Genomic DNA, 14,198 nt, shown 5'->3' on the forward strand with positions numbered 1-14,198 from the left:
GGATAAAGGAAAACATATAGCAGGAGGCGTGACCCTATGAAATATATTGATTATATATTACAATTTGCATCAATTTCATGTCCGTTAATCTGTCATTTCGTTGTTCCATCAGGATGAGCATCGTTCCGTCCTTCCCTCATACCAAACCGTCAGACGTTCATTCCGTTCATTCGTCACTCCGTCTGTGTCTCCATCCATCTATCCGTCTGTCGTTTCGCTCGTACGTTCATCCAAACGTCTTTCCATTAGTCTGTCCGTATTTCCGTTGCGTCTATACATCTGACATTCCGTGCTTTTAGTCCGTCTGTCCGTTTTTCCCTCGCACTAATTCGTGCGACGATCATTCCGTTCCTCCGTCACTATCCTTCTGTTAGTCTGTTCCGTACATCTTTTAATCCGTCCGTTCAACTGTCCGTGAAACTGCAGTCCCCACTTTTCCCTCTTGCAGTTTTTCTTTTAGTTTTAAGTATTCGATTCTTCTTTTGACATTCCAAAACAAATTATTGTACAAAATTCAAAAAAATGGCTTTATGCCCCAGGCTAATGTCAGGAATACTGGCGCGGAGCAGTGCCGCCATGGCCAGAAGTTTGGTGTTTTTCTCAAAACGATACGGCCACTCGAAGAACTTTGACGTCGACCCAGGCAAATGTTGTAAAATTCGTGACGCCGAGTCGCAGAAATGCCTTGAAGCAAAAATGACCGGATGCAAGCCGAACAAGCTGCCGAACGACTGCATCAAACATGAGGATCCGTTGCACTTATTTTTAGAGCAATATCCCAAGCAACTGCTGAAGATCATACGACCCCTTGAGGAGAAGTGTGAGCTCTACAGGCACGATGCGAGATATTACGAGCCGTCGGACAAGACGCGCCGATACCAACGCACGTGGCCCGAGTGCCCGCTCATTTGGCTGCGCCCACGAAAGATCTGCTGTCCCGAGCCGGAGCACCATGTGCCAGCGGAGCGGCGCACACGGAAGCCGCCCAGCGGGCCGACTTCGATGACGGATAGATTTGCGCACAGAATGAAGCTGCTGTGCGAAGAGACGCGCTGGCACACCAAGCCAGAGCTGAAGTGCAAAACGGCCAAGACGCCATCGCAGTGCGCCAAGGTGATGGCGCCATTTCCCAGCTTCTCCGAGTGCAAGCAGCTCTTCACTCCGCGCTACTGTGACACCGAGTGCGCCTGCCGGGCTGTGCCCAGCCTGTGCGAGATATGGCGGCTCTATCATCGCAACTCGGAGCTGACGAAGAGCTGCACGAAGGCATTAGTCAACTACTGTCCGTACAAGCGTCGGGCACGCCCTTTGCGCTGAATAGCAAGTCAAGGGGCTATGAGACGAGAGCCATTTCGATTTTACGGAAAAGTTTCCCTTGGCCCAGGCCTGGGTAATTATTATCAAAATTCGTATTCGGTCATGGAGCTAAATTTCAGAACATTTCGTCTGCTGTCCCCGCACAGAAACTTCTTGAAAGCAGCTGGCAACTGTTTTGTGAGGCTTCGTTGCTTATCTGGCGGCCGGAATCCGCCCGCTGATCCGCCCTGCCAGCACCAGGATCGGGACTGCCATGCCGTCGACGACCCATGTGAGTCGGCACGCAATGTTTTCAAGTACTTGCTGCCCTTCGATAAAAACATGCAGCGACAGCGGCAGCAGAATCTGCTCGAGGTGCCCTGCTGTGTCTCACGCTTGGCGGCCAAGGCGCCCTGTCCGGCCCAGCCCTGCCTCTGGAATAAGCGCATCCGGGAACAGCATGTGGAGAAACCGCCGTTTCGGTCCATGTGGGAGCCACACTTCGGTCCCGCGCGCTCCAACTGCAAAGGCCGCTTTCCCCGCTTCGATGCCATCTACTACGAGCCGTCGGACAAGACCCGAATATATCAGCGCACCTGGAGCGAATGTCCGCCAGTGAAGGAACGCCTAAAGAAGGTGTGCTGCCTGGATGGCATTCAGCCGCCAGAGGTGCTGAAGCGTGTCAAAGAGCCCTGCCCCCTCGTGACCTGCAGATTCGACTATTCGCGCATGCGCCACATCTGCGAGAACGCCGTAATTGACCCGGCCTCGAAGTGCTGCAAGATCCACTGGCCCTGCTGCAAGCCGGCGCGCTGCACCGTGGACTGTCGTCCCACCAGAAAAAGGGAGCACTGTACGAGGCTACGAGCGCCCCATCCCTGCTTCTCGGACATGTACCGAGTGGCCAGAGCTCGACGCTCTATTGAGTGCCCCCTGGGCAACTGGTCAATGTGCGAGGGCATTCGGCTGCAAATCAGACGCGATACCTACAGCCTAAAGGGCTCTTACTGTTAGTGCCGGCAGCTATGACCAGGATCCATGTATGAACTCAGTCCGCATGGCCTGACAACACTACTGATCCTGGACATGGCTGTCAATTAGCGGACGAGCCCAGCCTATGCTAGCCCTAATTCCTAAGTCGAGAGTCTCTACTGTCTCTACTGATATTACGATATATTCGCAAATTGCAACGGTGAATATTTATTGCTTTTCTGGATGTCAATTTTAATAAAAAAAAAATATTAAAAAAGACAATCTAAAAAAAAATCGAATCGTTTCGTGTATTGATATCATATTTTAGGGATCTGTGATAATAATTTTAGCTGAAAAATACCCAGTGCCGTCCTCCAGTCTCTGAAGTGCGCGCAGCAGTGCATATCGCATTATTTGCTTCGACTGCGGATCATTCATGTTCGTGTCGATGACAGTTTTGCCAGATTTGTTAACAGCGCTCTCATTGGTCTCAGTGGTCTCGATGTTCTCGGCTCTCTCGCTGTTGTCAGCCCTCTCAGCTCTCACATCTGGTTTCGCATCACTGTCAATCTTGACCATCGACATGTTTGGCTCCTCATCGGTTGCTTCGGGCGTCTCATTCGACTCGGCACCCGCTACAGGCACCTCGATAGTCTTGAAGGGCTTATAGGCTGGTATAAAGTCATCCTCAATATTGATTCGCTGAATCGGCTTGGAGTTGTCTAGCCGATTTAAATCTTCGCTTTTGGCAAGAGACAGAGTCTTGAACTCTTTGGACAAATGCTTTAAGCTCTCGCTATGATTCACAACCTTGAGCATGGCAGCATGAAGTTCGCCAATTCGACGCGACGCCTCGGTGAACTCATTGCTGCTCTTCGGTAGTTGGGCGGTAAGATCCGAGGAGGGATCATTGATGTCCATAAACGGGCTTTCGTCGTACATCGTGATTCGCTTGTCCATAGATGCGGTATTTACCTCGCTGTTGACGATTTTTCCGAGCTGCTGACTGTCGTCAGTGTTAGCTAATGCCTCGACATCGTTTCCTTCATTATTCTGGGCAAGTAAAATGGAATTTCCCTCATCGTGAAATTCGAACTTGTCGAAATCGGCCTTAAAACCGAAATTTAAATTCACTTTGGGTTGCTCATCGAATTCGACGCCTACCAATCGACCCAGGGTTGTCTTTTCGCCATCTGCACTATCGCAGCGCTTAATTATGGACTCGATCCGTCGTGCTAGCTCGGTTTCCAGCTCTTCCTCACTGTCCTCGGCGTTAATCAGCTCGTTTTGGACAGCCTGCAAGTCCTGCACTGCACTTGCCTCCGCCACCTCATCATAGTTTGTCGCGAAGTCTCTTTTGCTTGGTTGACCCAATTCAGCATTCAGATCGCCGCTGCTGAAGCTCCGACATGCATCATTGACATTCCGTTCACTCGATTTATTTGGTATTTCATTGGAACTGGACGTGTACCTCGTTGATCCGATCTCATTATGTTGTCCCTGGCAATTCATTCTGCTATCGGCGTTACATACTCCTCCATCTCGTGCTCGGGTGTGCTCGGCGGCGGAGCACCATAGGATGGGCATCCACGACGATGAGGCCAGGCTGCAGCGACTTATACTGTGTAAGCAATGAGCTATCCCAGGTAAGCGGGACATCGCAGCGGCCGCTTCTTTATGTCTTATATTGATAATTTAGGTAACGGAAATTTGGAAATTGCCCCAAAAAAGAATTATTGAAAAATGTGCCAACTTATATTATAATATATCAATCACACATTCCTGATGGAACACACTCAACCGACAGAGGCTGCTTCGATTTGACATGTACTGAATGTCAACATCATGTTTTTTTTAAAGGCTGATAAGATATGATTATAGGAAGGCATTGGAAAATCTTTTCTATCCACCGATAAATGAGGGCTCTGCCTATAAGACTTTCTTTAGTAACCAATAAAAAGCCCAGTATATTACGAGATCTGTCAAAAAATTTACGCGGCACTAGAGAGACCCTTAAAAGAACGACGCTACGATGAATGAGAAGAGAGCCTCAAAGCAGAAGCTGATCAAGATTACAAAGAAAACGAGGAGTAGAGTCGACAAGAGTCGCAATACTTTCTAAACAGACCTCATATATAAAAGAAATATCAAGCATACGAGCAAAAGTAGTTTCAAATCAGATCAAATATGTATTTTGTAAACTCATATACACATTCTAGATCATACATGTGAGCACCTTTGGACTTGCCAATAGAGCAAGTCCATTGTAACTATATTGCATCTTTTACATATGCATCTAAATTATGCACTGTAGTTGAAATGGATTTGGTCTATTTGCAGGTGGGGCATTCGCAAAATTTGGATTGAATCGCATCTCTTCTGATATCAGCGCGATGGGCATCGCACGTTGAGAACAGTTTAAGGCAACGGCATTCTGCGGGACGTTGGGGTATATCAGCCGGATCCAATTGCCTGCACTCCGAATAGCTGGGATAGGGACACTTGGGCTTGTCACAGACCTTCGGACGTCGCACTATGTCGCAGGTCGGAGGAACGCGCGCTGCTCTGCAGCCGGGTAGCTGCACTCGCGGGCAGCCCAGAGCTTTTTCGTTGGAGCAGTCGAGGCGCGACTTTTTGTGATCTGTGGAGCACACGCCGGTCGAAGAAGAACTGGGAGGACTGCGGATGTGGTTCTCGGGCGGTATAGCATCGCACCAGCAGCAGACCCGCTTGGGCACCATTTTGGGACAGCATTCCCACCAGGTGCGCTGGTATTGGCGGCACTTGTTTGACGGCCGGTAGTAGAGCACATCGAACGGGGTATGCGGACACTTTGGACAGCACTCGGGCGGATAGGTCCACAGCGCTAGCTGCTCCTTGGTGGGATTGACCGCATCCTCCCACATGGACTGGAGCTGATCGGTCTTATTTTTTATTCTGTTGTTCTGGGCAATCCGATCGGTCGCCTCGTAAAACGACTTCCGGTGCACTCTGACGGGATAGCGCGTCTCCGACTGACAGGTCTCATCGCTACAGGGATGCTTCTTGGGGCAACATATGGGCTCTTGAAGCTTTTCGCATTTATCTTTCCTAGGCGTCTTGGAGTCACTTGATCGGCTATTGTCTTTTTTCTTGGCCAAGTGACTTGTGCTGTGCAGCTTTGCATTCGGCGCATGGATCGTCCCTAATGGCCTGGGTGAGCCTAGGACCAGTTTCCTAAGCATGGTGATAATTTAGAGCCGTCGAATAAAATAAAAGAACTGATTTAAAATTTCATTTGGAATTTTGAATAATGTGAGTCAAACAACTTTGTCGAAAATGTTCTTTAAATGCCCTACGGAGCGCCTACTTGAGTCAGGGTAACTGAAAAGCAATGCTTAGGTGTATTCGATTAAGTTTTTTGTTACCATTCAAAATGGGAAAGCAGGGCATATTGTTCTTGTGAAAGCTTATGTAACAGGCAGGAGGAGGCGTGGTAGACATCATAAATGATATATCGTCAGCTGAGTTGATCTAGCCAGGTCCGTCTATTTATTTGTTCGTCCGTCTGTCCGTATCTCAGAAAATGTTAGAGCTAGAGTCTTGAAATTTTACATGTGGACTTGTGTGCACTATAAGCAGTACGTCTATATGATATTTTATCGATAACTCCACCCATTCCGTTTTTATCGATGACAATCGATTATTTTATTTATTTTTTTAAAGTAGTTTTCTATACTTTTAGATCTACAGTCTTCACATTCACGGTGTAGATGCATGTGACAAATACACAGATTATGTGATTTAAAGATTTTGGATACCACGCCCCCTTCGCCAAAAATTTGGAAAAAAAAAACACAAGTACTTCAAGTATTTCCTTGTGTTTAGAAAATCACACATTTTTAAAAATTATTTTCAGACTCAGAGAGTTTAAAGGAGACAGTCCCACTATAGAAGTGAAATAAGTTTTCGTAATATCACCTACACTGCAGCGCAAGCGCAGTCGCTGCTAGCTGCGCAGTTAGCAGAGCGCCTGCATATGCCTGTGAGGCTGCATGGCTATGTATGTATAAGAGAAGTGCTTGGAATATCAACTCTCTGCAGGGTTGAGGGCATCTAACAGCGAGCAGTCTCAATTACAGATTTCTTGCTTGTTTATTTATTTATTTTTATTTTTATTTTAATTTCTTTAAATATTTGGCAGCGGGATCCTTCTACCACAGTCGACTGTTGTTTATCCACAATGAAATAAATAAGTTTGTGATGCGACTACAGCCGAAGGTGGAAGAAGATTCACGCTGCCGGACTACAATAACGTAACTAACTCGTACGACACAATTAAAAGTTTGCTTGTATTTGCGATTTCGACTTTGACTTCGAATTGAGTAGACTATTGGCGTAGTTGGCTAGGGCCTGGTAGCGGGCCTTCGTTTGGGCCACAGATTGGCCCTGCACCGGCTGACCTTGGGCACATAATTCAAGTGGGCTTTGCGCCGTCCTCAGCCCAATGCAATCAGCTATGGATCTGCGCGTAGCACTCGACAAAATCGGTCCTTGCCGGGCTCGACCGACGCCGGGTAAGACCGCTTCGCGGATTTGCAGGGCATTGCTCCGGCGTTGGGCGAAGTTGATCTGATCGAAGCCCTTGGATCGGTTGAGTAGGGGCGTCTTACACTGCTGATGCTGCTGCTGCTGCTGCTCCGACGACTGCCACAGCGAGTACTTGCGCTCCACTGGCGGCACTCGAGCCGGCGGTGGTGGCGGGATCTTGGGCTTGACTGCCACCACTGGATAGCTGCAGCGCAAAGTGCCAGTCTGCACCCTCGAGTAGCGTGTCAGAAACTTGGTCAAGCGCTCCGCACAGATTGTTGCCAATATGGGGGTGGCGGCCATTGAAACTTGATGTTAGACCGTTGAATCGTTTGAATGCCAGCTTCTAGTTACACAACGAATGACTGAAGATTTGGAGGACCCTCAACGAGATTGTATAAATTTGTCTCTTTAAATGTGTGCGTGAACACAGAGTGTATGAGTGCACTTGCTTGATTGACACAAATTAAACTGAATTTCCGTGTACTTTCGTTCCAGCCAAAAAATAATAATAATAATTTCGTGTTAATTTCAATGAATTGTCAAAATTTTGAGGAGAACTGAAACACGACCAAAGCACTGTGGGTGAAATGCCATAAATTCAAAAGTTGTATGGAAAACCCAGATCCACTCTGCAAGACTTGCGAATTCTATTTGATCAGGCTAAATTGAGAGGAAATTAAAAAAAAAATATGTCATTTATAAATGCAAATCGAATCGAAAATGTATCGACTTTACGCATCGATACCTTATCGAACTATCAACGATAATTGATACATGGATTGTCGGCCATATTGTCCGCTTCTTGTCCGTAGGCATTCTACGCATCGACATGTGAGTAACAACAACAAACCGCGCATGTTGCGATTTAATTGAACATTTAGCCAAATTAAAATACATTTTATTACGCAGCCGAGAAAGAGCCAAAGTCTGGCAGAGAAATGCAAAACATGGCTAAAAGCGCGCGCGCGCGCGCCCAATCAGCCTAAGCGAACGGGCCAAAAAGGCTTGCAGACAGCCGGAGACAGACTCTGGGACAGAGACAAGGACTGAGACAACTGCGACGTGGACAGAAATCTCAAGCTGTTGGCCAGGCTTAGGCACGCAACGGTTTATCGTATATTTGTTTTTCTTTTTTGACTGTGAATTGTTGTCGTATTTTCCTATGCGAAATTTGGCACAGATTCGCAACCATTTGAGACGGAACTGTGAGCCAAGTGGCCAAAACTGGTTTGCCCGGCTGGCTGGAAGCGGGGGTGAGCGTTTCGGAAAGGCAGCTAACATGCGTTCTGCAATTGTTTAATAGCCTAATTAAAATGTGCGCTGGAACAGGTTAAGAGCCTGGAAAGTTGTACAGCACATGCAAAAAATGCAACTTCATCCAGTCACAGTAGCAGCAGCAGCAGCAGTCGCAGCAGCAGGAGGCGACAGCTGACGAATCGCAGTCACTGTGTTGCAGCCAGTCACTGTCACTGTCACTGTCGTTGGCGGGTGGTTTGTCACTGGATTTCTACTTTATTTTGTGCAATTTTTGCTTTTTTTCTCTCTCTGCATTTCGTTTCCTTTTTTTTCAGTTTTTCTGTTTTATTTCTTGCTCGCAATTACATTTGGTTGTTAATTGCATTATGCATATTTATGGACCGGCCCGCCAGTCAGAGGGACTCGACTCCCCGGACCCGGCACAATGCGGCTCATTAGCATACATCAGCGCGCTAAGCGCAGAATGAGTTGCCCACGATGAAGCAAGAGCAGGAGGCGCAGTCTGAGTTAGTCACATCAGCGCTGTCTGCTGCCGAGTGCTAGCATCTCTATGAGCATGCGAGTGCCAGTTGCCCTTCTCTCTCTCCCACTCCACTAATTTAAATTAAAATATGAAAAATACTCGAGGCGACAAGCAGTGCAGCAGAGAGCATGAGTGAGAGAGCTGAGCGAAAATCAAATCTAAAATAGCTGCCGGACATAACATAATCAAATTGAATATGTCCAGTCTCAGGCAGACAAGAGGTGTGAATGTTTTTCCGTGCGAGTGTGAAGATTTGCCGGCAAGCATGTACATCTCATGCTAACATTTTCTATTCTATTTGAGTGATTGTTGTAGAAAAGTATTTGTGGAATGAAAGCAAAGTCTTTTTATTTAATGTTGCAGGACTAGACAAATAAATATAAGGAAATATATTAAGAATATATTAAAGAGTTTTCTTATATATATAAGAAATATATCGTATTATTAAAAAAAAAAAAATAATAATAATAATAAAATAATATTTTGCACCATATTCTAAATGTTGTCCAATAATTATTTTGACAATTTTATGTTGCCGAATGTATGTATGTGTTTAAAAATATTAATTTAATAATTTTCCATCTTACGGTTGCTAAAATATGCTTTTTAAATTCTTCGTATAAACCAGTGCTCATTTTGAATTTAGTTTTATTTTTAAATCAACGTGGAATAAAAAAAGGAGTAAATTCTTTGTTATATGGAACTCATGTAAATAAAGTTAGGGTTTTATAAATATAGACATTTTAATATATATTTTGAATATATGAAATCATTTTCTAATATTTACAAGTGTAAAAGGTTATCTAAAATATTATTTTGCTAAATTAAGTAACATATTCTAAATAAAATGTTGCACAACATTGTAAATTGTTGCTAAGAAAATCGTATTAGATAAGAGACAAAGTTGAAGAGTTTACAAGAGTGTTCTTGGTTCTGCTGCTCAGCACCAAAGCAACTTCAACCGTGGCCTTAGGTAAGCAGCTGCGAGTCAGCCCACACGCCCACCCACTCACTCACACACACACACAAAACACACTCACAACCTTACGCACACGCACGCATACATGCGCCTATGGGAATTTTCTTGGCCGCCAAGAATTGCCAAAGTACAAATTATACACACACACACACACATATCCATATACATGTATGTATGTATTTATGCCTACTCTCAGCATGAGCGCTTCATGCGAGTGGCCCGGCTACACCCGATGCTCGACTGGCGTTCGCTGTGCGCCTGGTACAACGCAGCGCTGTGGCGAGAGAGAAAGAGAGCATAGGACTCTATAATAATGAGTACGAAATGGGCAGAACCTACCAAGCACGTGAGTGCGGCACGCTTGGAAAGTCGCAACAAATGGCGGTGATAAATAAATATGCCATTAGCCCACTTGGAAAGCAGCAGCAACGTCATTTCCACATGCAAAATATATGCATACATGTACATATGTATGTACATGCATATGCATGTGTGTGGACATTTTTTGAGGCGGCATTTGTATATTAATATGAGGCAGCGGCAAACTTTCTAATCGCACAATAATTGCAGGCAAAAATGAGAAAAATAAACGAAGGAGAATAAGCTGCTGCACCAATAGCTGCCAGGCTAGGCAACAATTAAATGCTGTTGCAGCAACATGTTGCTAAGCGATTAGCTGGAATGATGCGAAGCAAAGCTAGAGCTGGCTGCGTGAACAGAGAGCATAAGGAAAGGCCAATATTTGTATAAAATTTATACCAATATTTCTATTACATTACATATTTATATTACATTTTCTTTTTAACATATTTTTATTTTTTATTTATAAAATAAATATTTATACTATAAATAGAAAATAAAAATATATAAAAAAAAAAATTAGTAATAAAAATATAAATACTTTAATTAATTTTTAAGTGCCAAAAGTTTACTCGCAAAATTTAATTTAATTTACATAAAGTATGTGAGATTTATTATAATATTAAATATTAATATTAAACCATTTTTTTAAATTTAACTTTGTACTAAAATAATTTATTTTAATTTAAATAAAATGTAAAATATATAATTATTGTTAATTGCAGGTGCATTAAGATAATTTCAATAATGAATCAAATTTTTTTATTTAACTTATTCGTAACAAAAGCTTACCAATATAATTTAATTTAATTTAAATAAAATATAAAATATATAATTATTGTTAATTGCAAGTCGAAAGCATTTAGATAATTTCAACTTACAATTACCAAATGCTTGCAAGGCCACGACATTCTCTCACGCTCGCTCGCTCACATGGCCAGCTCTAATCAGCTGCTGAGGCATTTGCATTCACACTTCGGCAACATGTTGCGATGTTGCCAGGTGTTGAGTGTCTGGCAACATAATATTGGCGATTGCGCGCGTCCACATTAATTTATATATTGCGATTAGGGGCAGACCCAAAAAGACATTTTTGTCCAACATCGGCTTTTGGTTCGACTGGCAATTTACAACTTTGACTAAATAAAATTTATTGTAATGACAGTCGCACGACATTTTATAATTAAGTCAAATTGTTAGCCAGCAGAAAGACAAACCGGTTCGCCCGGCATACCATTTAGCCTGATCTGGCTGATTGATGTGGCTGCTCTCTTGCTCTTGCCGGTACCCCATATGGGGACGCTCTATCGCTGATCGCTTGACAGCGCGAGAGAGAGAGAGAGAGAGAGAGGAGAGGAGCTGAGGGGAGTAAGCTCAGTCCAGTCCATGGCAATGCCAATTAGGCCGACCTTAATATCCAGGCAAGCAACCTCCTGCCTCCCACCCAGAGACCCGGCCAGATGGGCAATTAAACGGAATGGAACGATACGTACGGCCAGGACCCGCTGATGTACGCTAACTCGGGTCCGTTTAATTGAAATAATTACACATTAAGTGCATTAATTATTTTTTCACTCGCGTTCTGCAAGCACATGCAAACGTGGCGACGCGCCTGAAAGTCGCCAGTTCCTTTTCTCCGGCGCAATTATTAATTTAAAGCATACAAGTCCGTTGGGTATTGTAGGATATAGCCACAATTAGTTGTTGTTCCAGCAGTTGTAGGCATAACACAACAACAGCAACAGCAACAACAACCAATAAAAACAAAAGCAACGCCAGCGAAATGCAACTCGCAGCTCGCTTTGTTGTTGCTTAGGTCATAATTATTAACGCGAAATCATAATTAAAAGTATATTTAGACGGGTTAATAAATATGCTTAGGGCAGTGCGGGACAACGGAGCGACGGAGCAACGAGTCCTGCAATAGCTGGAGCTTCAGTTCCAGCAGGCAGCCAGCTAATAAGCAAGTCAGGGTGCAGCAAGACTTTGAACTGTCGGATTAGCTGCGTTAATAAAAGCTCTAAGTAGTTGGAATTAAAAGTTAGTCGGTAGACGAAGGAAATTATGAAGAATAAATTCATTAAACAATTTTTCAATTAAGGGAATACATGTGAAGTATGTGAAGAAATTCTGATTCTAGGAATAATGTTTATAGTACTTAGCAATTAATTTGGAATAATATACACAATGATATACAAAATTATTATTATTATTATTTTTTATTTATTTTTATTTGTTTTATTTTATTATTATTATTTTTTTGTTGTTGTTGTATCAAGTAGAGTATTTTCTGCATTTTTAATATAAAATATGTATTATATATTAAAATTTTTATTTATGTATTGTAATACATTTAATGATGGAAAAGTGGCAAAAGAAATACCAAAAAATACCAAAAAAATACAAAAAAAGTTAAATTAAAATCTTATTAAGACTTAACAAAAGGTATGGCTTATTATTTGAATAATTAAAAATATTTATATTTTATGAACTAATAAATAATTTAAAAGATATTTTATTAATCTTTGAAGAAAATACTATATATTTTATTAAATTTTTAAAAATACCAAAAGGAAGCAACGTTTTTTTTTTTTTTATTTAAGAAAAGGTTGTAACTTAATATACGTATGTAAGATATTTAACTTTTTAGAATAATTTAATTAGTATATATATATTAGAAAATTTCTAAAAAAAAAAAAATAATATAAAATAAATGTATATTGTCTTTACAAGTTACATAAGTTGGAGTTACATAACTCCAAAAACGAACTAACCACTTGATTGACTATATAAAGAAAAGCCAGTAATTATAATTATTTATTTAACTAAGAAACTTTAATTCACCTAGTTTTGCGCTCTGTGGAAAGCAAGCAAGAATTCTAAATTAAACCCCGAGCTCAGCTTTTTATATTTTTTAATAATATATGCCCGGCAGTAAGCAAGTGCTAATAGATTGTTATTTAGATGGATAGAGTTCCTTTTGCCAATCAATTGACAATGGCCGTAAATAAGTAGGTAAGAGAGTGGAACTGCTATGCAATTTGTCGCTGGGCTAATTGCAACTAATGTGCATATGAGAGCGAAGACTTTTTAATATTTTGCTACTAACATCGATATTGTTGCTATGGCTGTTGTTGTTGTTGTTGTTGTTCTTTTATGGTTGTCAATGCCAATTAAGTGAAATTTATGTGCTTCAATAAATTATGAGTGCCGCAGCTGACATATGCGCAGTGTCAGAGTAAACAAGCCAAACTTTTCGCCCAAGGATAACTGAGAAATTAGTCTGGCTGATGGTCTGATGGGTTGGCTTTTTGGGACTGAACCGACACATGTCGCTAAGGTAAAATAGTTATTAGTGAAAATATATACATACATAGAGCAGAATATTTGAATAGAAGACACATGACACTGAAGCGCTGCACAAGCGCTACCCGTTCGCCCACTCCCCCTTCGCCCAACGGCATTGTACGAACTAATAAAACAATTGAAGTGCTGCGATCGGGTTGAGGTATGAGCTCGACCCGGTCGGAGCAACCCACAAAGGTTGACTGCAATAATTATTCAAACAAATTTCGCTGGCGCCACAGCGAGCCAGCAGGAGGCGAATGCATGCATGCGGTGAGGAGGCGACATGAGGACGAGGAGGACGAGGTTCATTGGCAGCCGTCGCATCAAGCAACGTCGCCAGGCTGTGGCCGCTGTTGACCCAGCCAACTGACTGGATAGATGACTATTATTGCGCACAAGTTAACCTGTTTTAGTAATTAATTTGGGTATTGTATGTTTTAATTAGTTGCATAGAGCTTCAGCTGCAGCAGCAGCAGCAGCAACAACAGCAACAACAGCAACAACAGTACCAACGGCAACGGCAGCTGACAGATGTTTGCCAGCATATGGTCAGAGTAGTAGCTATTTGGATATATATGTATATACTAATCATACTCCACCAAATATATATTTATATGTGTATATTTGCATTTACTTCAATAAAAGATATTTGCTCAAGCTGAATCTGTCTAACCAGAGATTTAGTGGGATTCAAAATGGGGGTTTTTTTTTTAAGCCTGCTTTAATGAATATAAGTAAAAAAGGATGATTTAAAAACAATATAAAATGAGAATATTTTAATATATTTTGTATATTAATTTTATATATATAATTATATAAGTTTATAGTATTTAAATAAAAATGTAATATATTTTTAATTTTTAATAATAAATATCAATAATAACATTTGAA

The 14,198-nt window shown here is 42.3% G+C and overlaps 4 protein-coding genes across 4 annotated transcripts in view; 2 read left to right on the forward strand and 2 right to left on the reverse strand.

Annotated features, from left to right (window-relative positions):
* LOC6580355 (probable serine/threonine-protein kinase DDB_G0267686) overlaps nucleotides 1-14,198 on the reverse strand; it is a 99,200-nt gene that overhangs the window by 45,934 nt on the left and 39,068 nt on the right. The gene's annotated exons all lie outside the window — the stretch shown is intronic.
* LOC122757805 lies at nucleotides 111-1,323 on the forward strand. Its single transcript, XM_044011288.1, has one exon. The coding sequence runs from the start codon at nucleotides 523-525 to the stop codon at nucleotides 1,315-1,317; it is 795 nt and encodes a 264-aa protein (XP_043867223.1). The 5' UTR covers nucleotides 111-522; the 3' UTR covers nucleotides 1,318-1,323.
* On the forward strand, nucleotides 1,323-2,535 carry LOC6580364. The gene has a single exon (XM_044011289.1). The coding sequence runs from the start codon at nucleotides 1,336-1,338 to the stop codon at nucleotides 2,308-2,310; it is 975 nt and encodes a 324-aa protein (XP_043867224.1). The 5' UTR covers nucleotides 1,323-1,335; the 3' UTR covers nucleotides 2,311-2,535.
* LOC6580366 lies at nucleotides 4,435-5,630 on the reverse strand. The gene has a single exon (XM_002006177.4). The coding sequence runs from the start codon at nucleotides 5,490-5,492 to the stop codon at nucleotides 4,599-4,601; it is 894 nt and encodes a 297-aa protein (XP_002006213.1). The 5' UTR covers nucleotides 5,493-5,630; the 3' UTR covers nucleotides 4,435-4,598.

This window comes from Drosophila mojavensis, unplaced genomic scaffold (genome assembly GCF_018153725.1).
Source record: "Drosophila mojavensis isolate 15081-1352.22 unplaced genomic scaffold, ASM1815372v1 contig_81, whole genome shotgun sequence".
NCBI lineage: Eukaryota > Metazoa > Arthropoda > Insecta > Diptera > Drosophilidae > Drosophila > Drosophila mojavensis.

Coding starts and splice junctions, on each gene's coding strand:
- LOC122757805 (XM_044011288.1), top strand. CDS start 523: ATGGCTTTATGCCCCAGGCTAATGTCAGGAATACTGGCGCGGAGCAGT.
- LOC6580364 (XM_044011289.1), top strand. CDS start 1,336: ATGAGACGAGAGCCATTTCGATTTTACGGAAAAGTTTCCCTTGGCCCA.
- LOC6580366 (XM_002006177.4), bottom strand. CDS start 5,492: ATGCTTAGGAAACTGGTCCTAGGCTCACCCAGGCCATTAGGGACGATC.